At 41.0% G+C, this 19,149-nt stretch overlaps 1 protein-coding gene across 3 annotated transcripts in view; it reads right to left on the bottom strand.

Annotated features, from left to right (window-relative positions):
* Nucleotides 1–19,149, bottom strand: part of osbp2b (oxysterol binding protein 2b) — a 44,478-nt gene that overhangs the window by 23,508 nt on the left and 1,821 nt on the right. Inside the window, exons 1-2 of one of the 3 annotated variants that reach the window (XM_029439894.1) lie at nucleotides 16,014–16,032; nucleotides 14,638–14,846 (exon numbers count right to left, since the gene is read on the bottom strand). In XM_029439894.1, coding sequence (XP_029295754.1) covers nucleotides 14,638–14,846; nucleotides 16,014–16,015 — 211 coding nt within the window. In that variant the 5' untranslated portion in view covers nucleotides 16,016–16,032. Of the gene's footprint in view, nucleotides 1–14,637; nucleotides 14,847–15,074; nucleotides 15,110–16,013; nucleotides 16,033–19,149 lie in introns of those variants that run through there. The other 2 variants (XM_029439893.1, XM_029439892.1) reach the window with 2 other exon arrangements.

Below are 19,149 nucleotides of genomic sequence, written 5' to 3'. Positions count from 1 at the left end.
TTTGTTAAAGTACAAGCATCATTTAAATTATCCTTCAAATATTATTTCATTACAAAAGCACGAGACTTGTGTTGCCTTTAATATAGAGATAGGACAGATAGACTGGAAAGGGTCAGAGAGAGGGGGTGACTTTTTACTGTATCAACCCAAGACCATGATCTTTCTCTAAACATAATCAAGTTCTGTGAGTGACTAAACATAACCACAAAATACAAGCAGATATTGCATTGCAAGAGTGGATACTGTAGGTAAACAAATCTGAAGACCACCGAGAGAGTTTGTACCTATGGTTGGAAAATATTTATTTCAGCACTTACAGCAAAGAGAGAGGGAGATGAGTGAAAGAGAATGTATCAGAAGTATATCAGAAACAGAAGAAGGAACGAGGTAGATGAAGAGCGAAGATGCGTCCCAGGGGAGTGTAATCCTGGCCAGTAATTGCTAACTGGCTCCATACCTCCCGTGAGATACATCACAAGGAGACAAACAGAGGAGACAGCAGGTTAAACCCAGTAACACGGCGCTCAGCTCACCACAAGCAAATGAGAAACTGTGCAGTGCAACTCATCACTGTCCCCAAAGCTCTGCAGTACAGCTCTGGCAGCGTATCCAATCGAAACACTCTCAGAAAGCAGCAAACAACAAAAGATTAACAGCAAACTGCAGCAACTAAGCAATGAGTTTTAATTCAGTAACATTTTCTAATGTGCTAAGATAGACAAAAATATAAACGATCAGACCGCTGACTACTAAGCTGGAGAGTTATAGTGTAGTGTGCTGAGTACATGTTATGAATTCCCAGCTGGTGCATCAAACCTGTGAGAGGAAAATGGCTCTTGCTTACTGCATAACTCCAACCGTCTGAAGGTTGAGATCATTAATTATCCTCCATCCTTAGAATACTAACGGAGCTCAACTACACACGTCTGGTCACTGTGACAGGATTTCCAGGAAATGACTGCAGTAAAAAAAAGCTCTGCTCTACAGAGACAATGAATCACCAGCAAAATGTGACGCCTGTGAAAGCCTGTGCAGTGATCTGATTGATTAATTGATTAATTAAAACCCATGTATACAAGACTGGTGAGCATACATTAACTGAATGCATGCTCACACACATAAACTATTTATTTACATGCATGCAAACAGCTGCTCAGGCTGTGAGAGGAGGAGGGTTTGTTGACAGCTGCCCTGGTTCATGTGATACAAATATTTATGTTTTGGCAGACGCACCTCCACAACAGAGAGCATATCATCCATTCTTAAATGATTTGCGTGTGTATTGCAATTTTAAAGTAATCACTCATGAACTAAACAAACATAATACACAAACACATCCTTGAGATGCGCTTATGTTGCTCACTTAAAGATATTTCACATTTTCTTGAAATCAAAGCCTTTTTCGATATTATTTACGGTTGCCATTTTTATCTCCTATTTGACAGTTCATGCTATTGATAAGAACTCACGGTTGAGTGACTGTCACTGTCTCTCATTGAACATCCTTATAATGTCAAAAAAAGATTTAGCAAGATCGTGATCCATGGGTCAGAAACCTGGGAAGACAGGGAGGTCGTGATCCATCATGCTAATTGCCCCTGTGCCAGCGCTGCAAGATAATGAGCCATGAAGGTAGCCATCAAACCAGAAAAGAGCCTTCACAGAGCAGTCGTAGAGGTGTCTCTAAAGTACTTTTAAATTATGTGCATTAATAGTAAAAATAATGAGCACATAGCAGGTGCTCCGGGGGCTGACCCTGCACTCTGACCCCTCTTACCTTTGCGTATTTGTAACTAGGGAGGGATAAAAGTAAAATGTCAACTGTCTTTGCACACTCACTGACAAAGATTTCTCGTTCAGTCTCAGAGCAGACACACAGACGTACCTCACTAAGAAGTGATTATCAAAGTGCTGTGGAATTTCACACGGTAGTGCAGCTCCAGAGAAGTTTAACATGTCCACAAACTACTCAAAATAATTCTACAGCAGCCCGAGTACACCCAGAGATATGACAGATGCCACTGATTATCAATGACTTGACTTCAATGACTTCATAAATATTTTTTCCCCATGCACAGGCACTAATGCTTCTATTAATAAATAAATACAAATACAAGTGAATGGCCATGCCCAGGTTTACAATATGGTACGAGGGCAAAAGTGTACACAGACTTTCTCTGTAGGTTTATAAGTCATTTTACAAGGATATAGTAGATACAGTAGATATGTGTCCATAGGACTTTGACAACTGCATGGCCACTTAAATTTAATTAGACAGAAGTCATGAAATGTTTCAGAGGGTCGTCAGATTGCCATCAGGTTTGTTAGTATTAAGAATTCACTCGTGCAGAATGAAACCTTCCTTCTCTCTGGTAGCTTTCTGATACCGCTTCCCTCTTCCTCTTTAGTTGGAACAATGAGCTCTCCAATTGACTGAGCTAAAGTGGTTTCTTCCGGCCCTCCCAAACATTTAACCATTGTTACTGAACTCTGTTGTTACTAAGTCATTTACATTTAACGGTGTTCTACCAAGAGCTGGTCTTTATTCTGATTGGTACTAACGGAGGTGGGTTTAACTGCTTGGTAAGGGCAGCAGCTCTGATTTACACTCAGTTAATCTACTTGTTTAGTTATAATCTATCTATTTGTTATCTTAATTAATTAGTTGTTTATGGACAGGGCAAATAAATAAGTGGACCTGGAGAAAAAGCTAATTTAACAGTAACTGTTTAGCAACAGTTTAACGTTTTTTTTAAACGGCCATTGTTTTAAAACTGCAGTATCCATGTTTAAAATGTACAAAACATGTCAAACTCATACAATGCATCTCATCGTGGGGGACGGCAGTATAAGCCCAAGTGTTTGTACACAAGAGCAATATATAACCACTGACACATACAGGACATTGTGATGCCATCACACTGTGTTGTGACACTATAAGAGAACAGCTCGTACTACAGCACATTATCCTTAGAGGATTTCAGACTATTGGATCGATGTTCAGAGTTGTGATGTGTTGTTTCCGGCACATTTTTCTTTGTGTAACTTAATCACGTCCCAACATTCATATTGCAGAAGTGTAGTACGAAAGGTCTTAAAACAATATAGTCTGCACCACCTGTGGCAGGCAGGCAAAGTGACGTGACGGAGAGCCTGGGGCTTAAGAGCACAGCTGTTCAACTCAACATTGTCCAACTCTGCCATGAGCAAGACAAATGATGGATGAAGCGAGAGAAGTGGAAAGATAGAATAAGTTAGGGAGGGAGGGGAAAATGTAATAGCTAACATTTTTCTTCATTGTTCCTCCAAAAGTTCATATTCATATACATACACCATATAGTACACTGTATAGGATGCTATCGACCTGCCATGAGCAGTAATATCTGTGCGAGATCCTTCACTGTTTGGACAACATATAATGCCGGCTAGTATTGCTTGTGAGAGGACAGTGCAAATATCTTATTAATCTGTAGTCCTCACACTCTACTTGTCCTGTTGTCACATTTGCACTTCAGGATCCTGGGAAACACAGCACATTGTGCAATGAACTTTACACACACAATATACAAACACAGACGCAGAGCTGCAAAGATTAATTGATTAGTTGTCAACTATTACATTAATTGACAACTATTTTAGTAACCGACTCAGTAAGTTTTTAAGTAACACAAAGTCACAATTCTCTGATTCCAGCTTCTGAAATGTGAACTCTTCTATGAGAGTAAACTGAATATCTTCGAGACATTTGAGGATGTTAAATTGGGCTTTGGAAAAAAACTGATTGACATTTTTGCACAAGTTTATGACATTTTATAGAGAAACCACTAATCGAGAAAATAATCGACAGAGTAATCCGACAATGAAAATAATCGTTAGTTGCAGCACTACACAGATTCACGTTGCCAACACAACAAATAGGCCTGGCACGCTCAAACTCATCCATATGCAAATGTGAGATGGAGCAGGCGCAAAGAAGAGAGGAAATGAGTCCGAGCGAGAGCAGCACAGGAGAAAGAAGGAAAGAGGGAAGGAGACCGCATGCAGTGAGGAGTGCAGGAGAGAGGACACACTGCTCTTTTTACAGCATGAGGCGCTGCATTGTTGAGGGAGGCTGCAGAGATATGAGCATCCATGACGGCAGATGACAGAAACCAGAGAGAGAGAGAGAGAGAGAGAGAGAGAGAGAGAGAGAGAGGAGGATGGATGAGCGATGACAGCTACTTCTCAGACACACGATGAGGAGGATGAGGAAGGTTTTGTCATTGGACAGATGGAGAGGAGTGTGACAGCTCCGTGCTAATGTCTTGTAGCATTAGCTATAGCTGTACTGACCCTGGTTGACTTTACTCAGGCAGCCCGAGTTGCAGAGGGAGCGGAGCGTCCCCGGCTCCCAGCAGCTCCGGCCCTTCATCCCACTCTCTGCAGGCCTGATCCCACTCCACGCTCCCTGAGACGCAACGCTGCCCTGGGCCACTACATAATCCCAGCAGGGGGGGGGCAGAAGCAGCGACTTTCCCTGTTCAGCATTGCAGCGTGCACACACATACATGCATACTCACACACGGACATTCAGTACACAGACAGGGGAGCGATGCAGGGCAGGCACTCCCTTGTGTAATTCCTATCTCCTGTCGTGCATTGCTTCTCTTTCTTCCGGAAACACGCGCACACTCAGGATACACACATTCACAAAGCTCGGCACATTTACAATTCTCCTCCACATGCTTCTCTCAGTGCAGTGCAGAATGGAGAGGGAGGGAGGGAGGGAGGGAGGGAGGGAGAGAGTGAAGCAGAGAGGAGATAGGACTCAGAAGCCAGCAGTCACAACTAAGACCAGAATGCATTGCTTCCTCTCTGTAAACCCCCCTCTGTCTGTTTCTGTCGTAGCCTGACAGAAAAAAAGTCAACTATTTCAGGGAACGCAAAATGGCAGAGATGGTATTAAGTAAAGGCAATGTCGCTTCACAAATGACACCACTAGGAGTTTATGTATAATGAGACATGAGGGATGAAAAGATTTCAGATTAAGTTTCGACATATTAACTCCGAATGGTGCCACTAGACCAAGGGCAAAAGGTCAAATAAAACATTTCTCCCAGTAAATGTCTTTTTTCTCTGCTACTGATTAAGACTGTCCTTTCTCTGTCGTCCTCTGTCAGACTCTCCTTATAGTGCTGATCCCTTCAACCTCCCACAGACAGGTCGGTGTCACTGTACATCCAGCACAATTCAAACTGTAGTTAGCCACGTGCTACAATAACAAGCCTCACTGCCTCCCTTTTCAAAGCAGGTGAAGGCTATCGTTCCAATATCACTGAGAATATACATATCACATTGTACTGTAACTCAAGGTCACCTCGGCCAACTGGACTAATTCTCCTTTCCTAGATTTAACTGTGGGCTTCTGTCAACACACACTTCACATTACACCAATTCTAGGTACGGCTGGTATATAATTAATCAATATATCTCATTTACTTTAAAGCTAAATCCCATCATGATGACCATATCCTGTTTTTATTTCACTCATGTCTGACAGTCAAATTATAGATTTAGAGCCTGCTATAACTAAATATATCTAAATTAATTACTTCTTGTTCGATGGAAGACAGTTAAATGCTTTGTACATTAATTTGGTTATTTTATAATGTTTGTGATAATGTGTTACTGTGATTTATAAATATCTGTAAATATTGTTAACCCCCTGCAAATCTGAATATACTCAATTCAGTTTTTTTATTAAATAAAACATCTGAATTCCCCAAACTTAGAATAGCAACAACAGCCAGTAACATGTAATTGTATGTACAACCACTCAAACATGTATAGTTACATTTATGGTCATTGACATAAATGTTTATTGTTTTTTATTTTGTTTTAATTTCTTTACTGTTTTAGATCTTTTCAGATAATGTTGTTGAGCCCTACACAGACTCGTTATAGTGATCTCTGTGAAGTGCGTTTGAATATCTTATGAGCCAAGTTTCTGAATAAGGCGATTATCAAAGAGCCGAGCTTTAGTTTTAATTACCTCTAGTAATGAAATATTTAGCAGCAGGGGCCATTATTTTTTATAATATAAAGTTCTCTGCAGGGGGTTATGCACAATAATCTGTGTATTTTAGTTAGACGGGACATCTTACACCTTAGATAAATGTGTGATTAGGGAAAGGAAGTCAGCCTCCCCCTAATTGCAAATCTTTTTTTACATCGAAAAGCGCTTACATGTATCAGTAATGCTATGAATACCTCTGGGCCAAGGCTTCAAGAAAAGCATGGGCTGTCACTGTTTCATGATGCAACGGCAATTCCTTCAGCTGTGCAAATTAGGCCAACAGCGCACTGAGTCGATCCCTTGATTTAAAACTGCTACAGTATCACATGTCGCTTGTGCGCTGTATGATGTGTGTTGCAGTGATTCTGTAAAATATCTGATAACACAGGTAACAGGGGAGGGCTGCCGTGGACTATACAGTAAGTGAGGGGAGAGAAGTGCTGACAGGAAAAGGTTGTTGGACTGTAAATAAATAACATCCACTAAATGTCCCAGGGCATGTTCGAGCGGGCGCCGAAGCATGAAACCTTCAATTAATTTCATACTTGACCTTCATCAGTTCTTTTCTTCAATACTGTTAAGTGTAACCATGCAATGAGAGCTCAACCCTGACTGGTGAAACCTGCAGCATCCATGTGATGCATCTGGAGTCTTTGTTATTTGTTTAAACAGTCAGTTCTTTCTTATATCTTGTTTTCAGTCAATACTCTTAATGTTAATCACTTGCTGCATTTTGGTATAGTAAAAATGCTTTATGCAGTTTATTATTATAATTATTATCTATGGATTAAACTGAGATAAATAAAGTCACTGTATGAATGGCATTGTTGTAGAAACACTGCTGTATTTGATTTCACATTTAAACTACTAAATGTCGTAATTATGAAGTAGCACACACGTAATTATACAGTATATATAATATATAATAAGACTACATACACTGTAGACTTTCTCCAGGTACCAACACTTATTTACATACAATAAATAGTCACAAAATAAATCTAAATTATATTTAAGTTGAAAAAATAAAATAAAATACTGCACCCTTATTTCTAAATATAGGTGACTCCAAAACAATACCATCTCCAGGAGAGGGAGCACGTTTTAAAAACGCTCTTGACTAACCTAAGTTGACCCAATATCACAGGATATTCTTTTGAAATCACAAAGTTAAGCAGAAATTTTAGCCCCACATTTTCCTGTTTATTGTTTTGATTTAAAGACAACGTTTAAAGATCACAATGTACAGTCTCATAACTGCATTGAGATCCAGGAACCCAAACACTCAGGTTCAGACTGCTCAACTTCCTCGTGGGAAAGCATTCTTTTTAACAGGAAAATGGCATTTTAGAATAACTTTTTAAAACATTATGCTGTGTCAATTCCACCAGCAGCAGCCATATAAATGTAATTGATCCATGTTAAAAGAGCACATTATCACTGTCACTGAGGCAACTGAAGACCACTCGCATGTAAGCACCAGAAAGACTCAAATCGACTGCAGTGAAATACAAGCTGAAACTCGGGGCTCCTAATGGACTGCTGCTCCTCCTGTGGCGATCACAACCTGCTTATCCAAAGGACGTGGAAGATTTTTAACTAACCACAAATGTAATAGTTAAGAGTAATTGCTTCCTGCGTCAGCCTGCACTGGCTCATAGTAGAGAACTTGATGATTTGGTTATCACAAACAGACACATGACTTCATGTCAATGCCCCACGCAGCAGAGTGAAATTACAGCTGACTCTCAATATGCTGGGGCAATGAATCATCCAGCCCTGATTGCACTTAGGCATCACTGACAGATAATCTCCAGTGCAGGTCGCATCTTTGCGCAGCAGCTGTTGGTGTTAGCACTTTAAGAAGCACTTTGTGAGTTGTGCCTTTAAAATGTTGATGTTTGAGGAGTCTGCAGAAATATCCCTGCATGTGTCTTGAAGCATGGAGCACTACTTTATTTTTATTTTTTAAAGTCTTAAGTATACTGTATATTGCATTGTTGGAGGAGGCTGACACTTAAGATTTTCATTGCCAAAAACTACCGTGTAGCTTTTGTGCATATGACAATAAAGCCTTTGAATTTTGAATGTAGAAGTAATAGTAGTTAAACACATTTTTTTCTCATTCATATACAAATATACATACACGAAATGTGGTAGTCAGATAATTTACTCAATAGATGATAAAACCTTGTGTAAGAGGTTCTATCTTATTTTCAAAAAATATGTCTACTTCACATAGCAGGCAGTAAATATGACCTTGTTATGTCCTGAATAAAGATGCTACTGAGGAATCAACAGCCTCGCTTTTTAAAAAGTATGCAAATGTTGCATTGAAGACGTGATAAATCATCCTCATAAGCAATAACCTCCAACAAATGTTTCCATGGTTGCTGACCAGACCTGCAGAAATGAGCTGTATTGTGAACATTTGCTCATTAAGGAATAGTTTCCGTGGAGTGATATTTGTTGGATGGCATGCTTGTACAGTTTAATAGGCTTGAGGTCAGGACTCCGACTTTCCGAAGACTGTAGAAAATATTTCAAAGACTTATTTCTGTGTTAGTTTGAGTCATTATCACCACATGAGACCCGACCTCACTCTAAGACTCAGATCTTAAACAGATACCTTTATATTTTAGTGTACACGCTCAGATTAATGTCACATATGAAAAACATTAAAAATAGATTTGAATGTCACGGATTATGTCTGCAGTGTAATGTTTTCAATTTTACATATATGCAACTAATAATCCCTATTTACACACCTGCCCTACATCACTCGTCCTCACCCACTAGTGACCTTTTCTCCATCGCTCTTACAATCTTCATACCCACAAATAACAACGTTTGTTTTGGTTTGAATAAATTACCCCATCATGGACAATGTTACACGAAAAGATACACACAATACCATCAGTCAGATGAAAAAAGATTCATGTCCGATGCTGCCTGACGCAGGCTGCTACAAACCCTGACTCTAGTCTTGCCAACAGAAAAGACACACACTAGAACGAAAAGGAAAGGAAAGTGTGAAAACAACTGAAACTATTGTCCTTATGTTTACTGTTCTAAACCAAGAGCTTGGCTGAAAGGGATACTTCATTAAAATAATAAAATATTTTTGTTTTCATCACTTCATCAAGCCAGACGTAAAGTTTAAACTAATATTACTCACAGAGAATGAAGCTTCCAACAGCGGTGGACTTTCAACAACAACAACAACAACAACAACACCGTATCCAGCCCACTGTGGCAGATTGCAGTGCTGTGGGAAAAACACTCTCGTTGGCATAAAGAGCTCCACCTGACCAGTGAAAAAAGAGGTGTCACAAAACAGAAGTTCACTAACAGGAGGAAAATGGAAAACCTGAATACTGAAGCTCAAGTGTCCTGGCTGACCGCCTTGCACAACATTTAACTCATTTATATTTTAATAACCTGCCTGTAATCCGCATTCTCAATTTCTCCTTGCTGCTGATAAAGCAGAAAAGCTACAGAGCGAGCGACAGAGAGAAAATGAGGGGGTCGACCGGGACAAAATGTGAGCTTAATAATGAATTCAAGTTTCATGCAGCATACGGCGGGTCACTGGATGCACTGGAGCCCGACAGAGCAGACAGAAATCCCAGTACAACAAAGGACAGCACAATAATCCCAGTAATGTAGTGTGGATCCTGTAACAATGCAGAGCTTCAATAGCGCTGTCCACTGAATATATAGTCATGATTAACATAATTTAAAGATCCATTAAATTGAAGAAAACAATGGTCTAATACCAAAACAGCCATGTAAGAGACAAGAGGCGAGACTAATCCAAGCACAATATTCAAACCTAATTATCTAGCTTAAGACTGCCACACACGTAGTAACAACGACACACACTGTAACACACGTAGTTTACAATCAAACAGAAAGGAAAACACATTTATAGTAATATTTTATTCTCAGAAATGTGGCCTCTATTTAAAGGACTATTTTCTTCTAGGTTTGCTCCGATCAACTCCGATTTGAGGGGGAAAAAAGGAAGTAAACAACTATCACACACGTTTTTTATCAGTGTTCTGATGCTGTCATACTTTATATTACATTACATTTCATTTAGCTGACGCTTTTATAAAGCTACTTACAATAAGTGCAAACAACCATGAGGAAACTAACTCAGAACAGCAGGAATCCTGCAAATTAACTTCAAATAAGCCGAACCAGCTCAAGTGCTACATACAGAAAGCAGTATGTTTTTGTTGTCATTATATTATTATTATTGGGGAAGGTGCAGCCGAAACAGAAAGGTTTTCAGTCTGCGAAGAAGGACGTGAGGACTTTCTGCTGACCTGATATCAATGGGGAGCTCATTCTACCATACTGTTAAGAAGCTGAGGTAGTGTGTGTGTGTGTATGTGTGTGTGTGTATCATTAGTATAAACAGGTAAACAAGACCTCGCAATAGATGAGAACAACATCTATAACCATAATCACTGTCTATGTCAAAATCAGCAAACAAGACAAATATTTACTAAAACATTTTTCATTTGTTTTGACTTAAACTAGAGCACACTAGACTAGAGTCTTTAACATCACTAAATCTAATAAACATTTTCATAAAAAAAAATTTAAAGAATAAAACTAACTGAAAATCATGTGCCAACAAAAAGTGAAAGAAGAAGACAGTCACAGGAATGTGTTAGCATGATAAGACGAAAGTGCCATTTCTATTCTTCACACACCTATTTGTGAGATATTTTAGAGGCTGAAAAGGCACCGTTTGCCAAAGACAAGAATAAAGAAAAAGAGGTGAAAAAAAAAAAGAACCAAGTTAGAAAACAGGCATCAAGCCCAGAAGGAACAGGACAAAGACAATGTGTTTGATTAGTTTCCATTGTTTAGAATATAATGTAAGAAAAACAACAACATAGACACAATGGAGTTTCAAAGAGCAAGTGTCAGACCACGGGAGAGGAAGCAAGTGGCATGTAACTCCAAGATGGGTGGGATGTACAGTTTATGGAGGGAGTGGGAGTTCACAGTTTAAATCAATTATGAGACAGCAAAGGTTTGACTTTCCTTGGCTGTAATATTCACAACAGATTTAAGACAAAACAGAGACAAAGAAGTTAAATAGAGCTGAAAATAAAGAGATAAAAAAGCACCAAGAGGAGAGTATTTTGCGGGTGGATTGTTTGTTACGTTAGAAGAATTCCTCTGATCTCTTTGTCTCCAAACTCCTCGTCATTGGGGACTGAGTTGATCTAACAAATCGGCCTCTGCCGCCACACACTTTTACATCCAAGACAAACAAGGACAAGTGATTTGATACACAGGCGCTGCAGAACTAATTAATGACGATGATGATAAGCACACCATCTGTCATTTCATAACATCCTTTCACGAGCTCAGAAAGTAGTGCAGGTGTGAAAATACAGTTTAATTAATACAGTAGGACAGTCAGACTTTATTTTTTACATCCGTCATCGGAATACATTTGTTACTTTATTCATAAATCAATATGTATGTATGCAATGCAGACTGGTGTAATAAAACTAATGCAGCCTACACAACCAGAGTCTGCTGCCGTGCCCACAGAAATCCATCCCTTTCACAGAAAATGTATACGAGCAAAACAATTCAATTAAATCAATTCTTCAACAATGTTTTCAATTCACTGTTAATGGAGAAACATTTTTACATGTGACTTACTTACTTTCTTTAATAATTCAGAAATGTTTTTTTCAATTTCAAAGCTGAGTTTGTCACTTGAAAGAGCTCTGGGACAGTCTACTGTAACCCCCTACCCTTTGTCTAACAATAGAAATCACAGACATCCTGGATTTATCAACTAGAAATCCGTCAATATTCATCAAACATACTGTAATATAAGCTGCAACAGTTTTATTCAGCTGAATTTCATCATTTTATCTCATTTTTTTTGTATGCACACAAACACGCACACACATTCCTGAGCACAACGTGAATGGAAGAAAAAGCTGGATACTTACAAAAGAAAAATTGCACCTTATCCCGTCTCTATTTTTCCCTCCAGACTTTGCAGGACAATAGCAATGTTTTAAGCAAAAGAAACGAGAGCAGAGTTGGAGAAAGCAGAAGGTCATTCCATTCAGAACTAAAAAACCCCGCTGGATGAAAAGCCGAGTAAACGGCTTACGGAGAGAGAGAGAGCAGGAGAGAGAGAAAGAGGGAGGGGGCGGGAAAACCAGACAACGAGGGAGAGGGTGACTGGAAGAGGGAGGAAGAGCGAGTGCTGGAGCGAATGTAGGGGGGGGGGGGGGGAACAGGGAGACAGTCAGGACCAGGAGGGGTGGGAAAATGACAAATGAAGCTCGTTTAAGGAGGCTGTCCTAATCTTAATATGCTGTTTCAGGACCATGGACAGAGCCCTACCTTTTACCGTAAAGGGAGACTTGCAGCTGGGATGTGAATTTAAAAGAAAGGAGAAAAAAGAGAAAAATAACACAAGCAAGAAGATAAATGTAAATATCTGTAACTTAACCTGTAGAAGTAAATGACATGTGACAACCACACATAGCCAGAGACAGTTCAAGTGAAACGTCAAAGGACTCCCTCAGAGATTGACTTACTAAATGCTGATGCAGATCAACTCGCATGCTGGGCACATCAGGGTCAGGTGCAGGAAGACAGCCACTATGGATCTGTAGCTGCTGCCGTTACTCTCCTGCCTTCCTCAGCTGTATCGGTCTGAACTCAGCTACACCAAGAGAAAAACACTAACTGGATGACTGGTTCCAGCATTTGTGAATTGTTCCACCATATTCCACTAACCCTTCACAGTTTCCACTAAAATTCAACATCTAAGCAAACTTTAAATATAAATAGAAGCGCATGTCAGGCTCGCAAATTCAAGCAGCCACTGGAACCAATGATTCACTGGACTGTGAGCTCACTTTCACAAGCAGTGGCAAGAACAAGGCAGACAAACCCATGAGAGAGGTCATGTTGAAGTGAAGGGAAACACTGCCATCTGCTGAACGTTTGCCCCAGACTGCTAGAAATCCAATCTAAACCTAAATTAGAACAAGATGCACTCATGGAAGGACAGGCAATTTACAGGAGAAGGCTTATAAATGGAAAAGCTGTAATTTATTCAAGTAATTGATTCAGGATTCAGGTCAGTTGTACATAGAAAATAATCTCATGGCTCACAGATAAAGAGAAACAGCTGTTTTACAGTGTAGTATTGGATTTAAGATTTTAAAACCTGGGCTTCGAGGGCTAAGATCAAAAGATGAAAGCATAAACAGAGTTGGAAATGAAACAAGTTATAACTCTGTGATGTGCCCTGGGTTTGCACTGCGCTCCACCTCTGTGCTGAGAAGATCGATCAAAACGCATGGCATGCAATTAAAGCACCAATGCATTAATTAATACAGATTTAAGGTTTCATGTTTTGAACAAAGTATTAAAGAGGATCTAATGATTGTGTTAAAACCTGGTGTGACAAATGGCAGCAGACTCGCTATACAGCATCTTAGAAGCAGGTGCCTTTGTGTGTTTTCATGCAATTAAATGCTAAAAATGGGATGAAAAGCATCAGCTTGCAATTGCCATCTTACCATATTTGTTCTGAGAACAGGTTGCCTGACATCAAATCTGTAACAGGATATTTCTGTATATTATGTGCCTGATGAACTGCTTGTTATGTGCAAGGTTGAAGTCAACAACACATGGACATCAGCATACTGCAGCTGAACTTAACAACAGCTCATGCTGCAGAAAACACACATACACACACAAACAAACATACACACATCAAGTATGTAGGTAGTTCAATAGTCTAACCTATTTAAAATAGAAATATACAAACACTTTTCTCCTGCTTACTGGAAGTGGTGAGCTAAAAAAGCACTCACATTCTCCCACAGTCTATATTTAGTGATCTGAATTTCAAATGGAGGCCAGCAAAATATATATCCTGTCTAAGTCTCTGTAGACCCTGTCTGAAACAGAGTGGGGCAGAGGGGCTTTGGGATGATGCCAGGGTGAAAAGTAAAGAAAAACAGTCTTCTCAGGCTTTTCCCACAGCCTTTGACCTGCAACACCTAACACAACGACAGAAGAATAAGTCGCCTTGGAAATGAGAGTGCTCTGTTGTCAGGCTGGATGGAAGCACAGTTTTCAAAGTACCATTGGCAACCTCAGGTTTGTTTTCAAACTCAACTGAGCAGACGGCGCTGCCCTCTCCTGGCTCATACTGGAATCTGAATTACATCAAAAAAGAAGGAAGGCCTAAGCTGAAACACCCACCGTGCTGAATATCAAATACCACTGGACAATGGAAAATCAAATACATCCAGAGGAACATGCTGTGCCGAACACACCTTTGACCTTGACTCTTGGAAGTAACAAAATGAATAACAAGATAAACACACTCTTGTATGTTTACTCAAGTTAGTATCAGCATAGCCTTTATTTAACAAGGTCCTGACCATTAATGTCAGTGCCTCATGGGTGTGTTACGCTCTTACAGTCTGCACTTGGACTATAAAAAGCATTCCATGCAGCTTATACTTTCCATATTAGTAGCTGCTCGCTCCAGCTGCCCTTACCAGACTGATCGTTCATCATGCGAATGGCTTTAGCTTTGGCCAACTCCAGTGCAGTGACCCATCTCTGCCGCTCCACTTCTGTGCTAGCCTTCAGGTGGTATGTGCGGCCGCCACTGCTCAGGACAATATTGCAGGCGTCCTCTGTGTCGATGTGTGCCGTGGCCAAGTTGATTGTTCCACGGCACGTATGGGCCATCTCTGCCTGCGTCCTGCAACAAAACACCAGGCAGAGAGAGAGAGAGAAGAGAGAGAGAAAAGAGAGAGAGAGAGAGAGAAAAAAAAACAGAAAGAGCTGAAGACACTGCTCTAGGACGTTTTTTTATCACTTACAGTATTGCATGAGGATAGTGCAATTGAGATTCCTATGGCCATTAAGCACAAGCAGGGAGGCAAGGAGGGACAGAGAAATGCCACAGATTTTTTCACTAAAGACAAACCTTCTCTGTAGCACATTCATCCATTCATTAAACTTAAACCTGTATTAGCTAGTGGTAAATAAATTGGATAGTTTGAACTTCTAATTCACTCAGTGTGGCCTGCTGTGAGTGTGCTGAATTGTGGGTATTCTGTGTAACCTAGTCCACTCAGACCAACTGTTGCACAGTCAGAGGGCCACAGTAGTCTAGATAACAAGGCCATTGTCTGCCTCCAAGCCTCTGTAGCAAACAAAGCCAAACAATGAATAACAGGGCAAACAAAGAAAGAACACTGTGTGAATGGTGGTAAAAAAAAAAAGAAAGAGATAGCGGGGAACAGAGCCAAACTAGCAGAGCAAGAGATTAGAACAAAGAGCAAGGGCAGGAGAGAGTTTAGTATAAGCACTGTGCAAGTCTAAACCAAATATATAGACGGTGTGTTTCCAAAAACATCTTGCAATAAAACAACTACAGCAAAACGTTAATACTGAATTTATTAAGTAGCATAGTTATGAGTTATTCTACATCATGTGTCAAGTTTTTAAATAAGGTTGTTGTAAAAAACAGAGTTAATTAAACTACCTTAAAAATAGATTAAAATTCAAGAGAAACATTAACAATTGTGTGGTGGGAAGCTGTCTGGCTGCCTGTTATTGTGTCATGGTTAGACAAGCTCGGTTGCAGAGCAGGGATGGAACATCATGTCCCACAGAGAGCTGAGGGTATGCAGGTCTTCACTCACGTTGCAGACAGCTGATTTTGCTGATTAACACCTTCAACCACAGAGCAGCAACTAATCAGCGAAAGCACATGCTGTGGTAGTTGTTTTTAAATTAAACAAACACATCCTCAACCCTCAGTGTCACATGATTGCCCATCCATACTCTCAGAACCAGCCACTTTGAAACATGCAGCCATGCAATCATGTGGATGCATCTGGATTTGTCTGTGGTTGCTAACATCCGTTCATCCGTCCTCAGTGAGCCCTCACTGCCACATGCAGCTGCCTCTCAGCAGCACTAAACTCTACATCAGATCCAGTCGCGGTTGATACTGACAAGGTGGGTTCCGCCTTATTAAGTCAGAGGATGAAGTGTATTTATAAGTTCTGCCAGGCAGTGATTTCCCTCACACTGCTTCTGCTCGCTGAAGTCAAGTCTTGTTATAATGCCAATCCACAACAAGCGCTTCAGTGTACCGCTCTTCTGCCGGCGCCTGGTGCACATCAGTTGTGCAGATGAGACCAAACTGGGGCCATGCGAAGCCGTGCGGAGGGCGGGCAGGGACCCTCAACAGCACTGTTTCCAGCCTTGCCCAGCCCAAGCTCAGCTGCAGAGTCCGGGCTGTAAGTGGGTCAACAAACCGAGTGTGCTGCTGTTGAGTAAGATGAGATCCACACTGATGGCTTCGGCCCTGTGGGGAGGCGAGGCCATGCAAAGGCCATGAAATATACAGTCAAGGAAACTACAAAAGCTGGGAAAGAGAGACTACAGGGGCACTAAGGCACTAGTAGGGGAGTAGGCGAAGGTGAGTGAGGGCAGCTGAGGGCATGACTGAGGGTCCTGCATGTTGCGCTGAGCCAGGAGAGAATTGCAGTGGTTTACCTGTCAGTCCCCTGTGCACATATCCTCATAAAACACAAATCCACCGATCTGGAGCATGTAATGACAGAACAACAACCAGTGAACAACACAGAACAGACGGCTATGAGCATGAGGAGACAAATACACAGACAGGCAGAGGAAATAGGACACAGTACCCAGAGCATGAGAATGTAGAACGGTTTTGTTGGGGTGCTGGGGGCTGAAATATCGCAAGACATGGAGGGAGAGAGCCAGAGAAACGCTGGGGAACGTGTCGTGCTGAAGACAGACAGGAAACATAAGACAAGAAAAACAAAGCAATGATACTGTAACATGGACAGCATGACATGACCAGCTGAAAGACCGAGACAATGAGATGGTGAGAAGGTGGCCAGACTCCCTGCTCTGTTTAATGTCACTCTGCTGCTCTTATCTCTCTCACACACACACACACACACACACACACACACACACACACACACACACACACACACACACACACACACACACACACACACACACACACACACACACACACACACACACACACACACACACACACACACACACACACACACACACACACACACACTAACAAGATTAGATCACAGCATCCACATCTCTTGCTCCAGTCACTCTGCTGATGTGCCAGGCTAGTGAACAGGCTCTACCCAAGTGTTGGCTAGCTCACCCCTCTCCCATCATGCCACCCTGCACTCAGGAGCCAAGAGTGCCAGCAGCAACACAATAACCTGACTCTCCAAAGGGATACGAATGGTGCCGAACCCCCACTTGGCATTTATATGGGTACTCTAGTTACTATTCTGCAGCTGAGAAGGAAAGGTGGCAGACCTACTGTACTACGAAAGACATTCACTGATATGGCAGCTCGAATAGCACTCAAATGCCACGTAATCTTCCCTAAAGCTCAAAGCAAGATTTACTTGAAGAGGTGAGTTAGTAGGGTTGAGAGTATTAAAACTGGGAGGATAAGTCAATTAAGACATTTAAAATGAAAGAAGTTCAATGTGAGAGGGAGGACAAAGATCTTGTCACATGTCCTGGTGAAAACAGCTCAATTAAGCTCATCCAGATGATTTAAACTAAAAAAAAACACTTGACTCAAGGCTGATGTGGTATAAAAGACTGCCAGCCTTGCAGTGTCAGAGCCAAAAGTAATCAATAACAAGTGCAATGTTGAATCTCTGTAAAACTCATTACACTTTAACAGGCACAAGTGCTGAGTGTGTTAGTCCGCCCAGAGTCCGAGCATCGACTATAGTCCTCCATTCACCTTTGACTTCTCAGCTACAAGTTAGAGAGCTAAGCTTTTGCTTTGACAACAGCCGGCCCTGGGAATGAAAGTGATCTCTCGGGTTATGGGCTAGACCTCTAAGTGGCAGTCAGTCACTATCGATTTATCAGAAGTACAAACTGGCCTTTTAAAAAGGGCAAACAAATACTTACCACTGCAAATCAAACAACTGATCAATGCATGTTGGGCATGCATCTGATGTGACAGATAGCTTAAACAAAGAGAGCTACATGTTTCTTAGTGTTCACTTCAAAGATAAAATGATAAGGCTATTTACAACTGCAGTATTCTCTGTGAACTAGTCTCAAAATGGTAGAACAAGAACAAAATGTGACGTACAGAGAAGACAGTTTATTTAACATGTTGTCACATTTGTCTGACTGTTTCCCTTTCACTCCTCTGACAATAGAAGTGCAGATAGTCAGCCACAGAAGGCGCACAAAGCCTGAAGTCAGACACATACAATGTGGTCTGCCAGGAAGACATCAGCGGAGGGGACAAGTGGTGCGCTTCACTGCTTCGGTGCTCAGATGTCTACGGGTTAGCTTTACTTCAGGGACAGCAGTCACCTTACAGCATAATGGACTATTCATAGAGGGGAGAGGCAACAGGCGTCTTTCCTTTCACCACAAGCTCAGGCAGGAGCAGGGCTTTGGCTACCATACTTCTGTGTCAAATAGCACTGCTGACAACACAGACAATAGGGTGTTGTGGCAAGAGTGTAGCATGGGATGAAATGGGCACTTAATGTGGTCTTAAAGCACAATCATAAAGAATGTTCTCCATCCAATCTAAAAATTCCCATTTTTGAAGATGGCATTTATTGTATGACTGTTGGAGCTGCAGGGAAGCATCGTGAGCCAACAAGGCCCCTTTCCTTTCCCCACCAATGTTGCTCTCTAACCACCAAGTGAAAGATGACATTTAAAAGGACAATTATTCTAAAGGGATCAGCTTAAAGTCACATTCATTATTTTTAATACTAAAAGCTATTGCAGTTTGCATTAACATATTGAGCTAGAATATTTATTTAATCATATCTGTGAAGGCACTTAAACTTTACAGTTACAGCTTTGACAAATAGTACTGTTAGCAGAGGAAGGTTAACTCAAGTGGGGGCATCTGCATTCCTTAATTAGGAAAACTGGGGGAGACAGGGTGAACAACTGTTGCAACAAACACTCCATCTCTTCTTTGA

Source organism: Cottoperca gobio, chromosome 9, assembly GCF_900634415.1.
Source record: "Cottoperca gobio chromosome 9, fCotGob3.1, whole genome shotgun sequence".
Lineage (NCBI taxonomy): Eukaryota > Metazoa > Chordata > Actinopteri > Perciformes > Bovichtidae > Cottoperca > Cottoperca gobio.
This window is presented reverse-complemented; position numbering and strand designations above follow the sequence as displayed.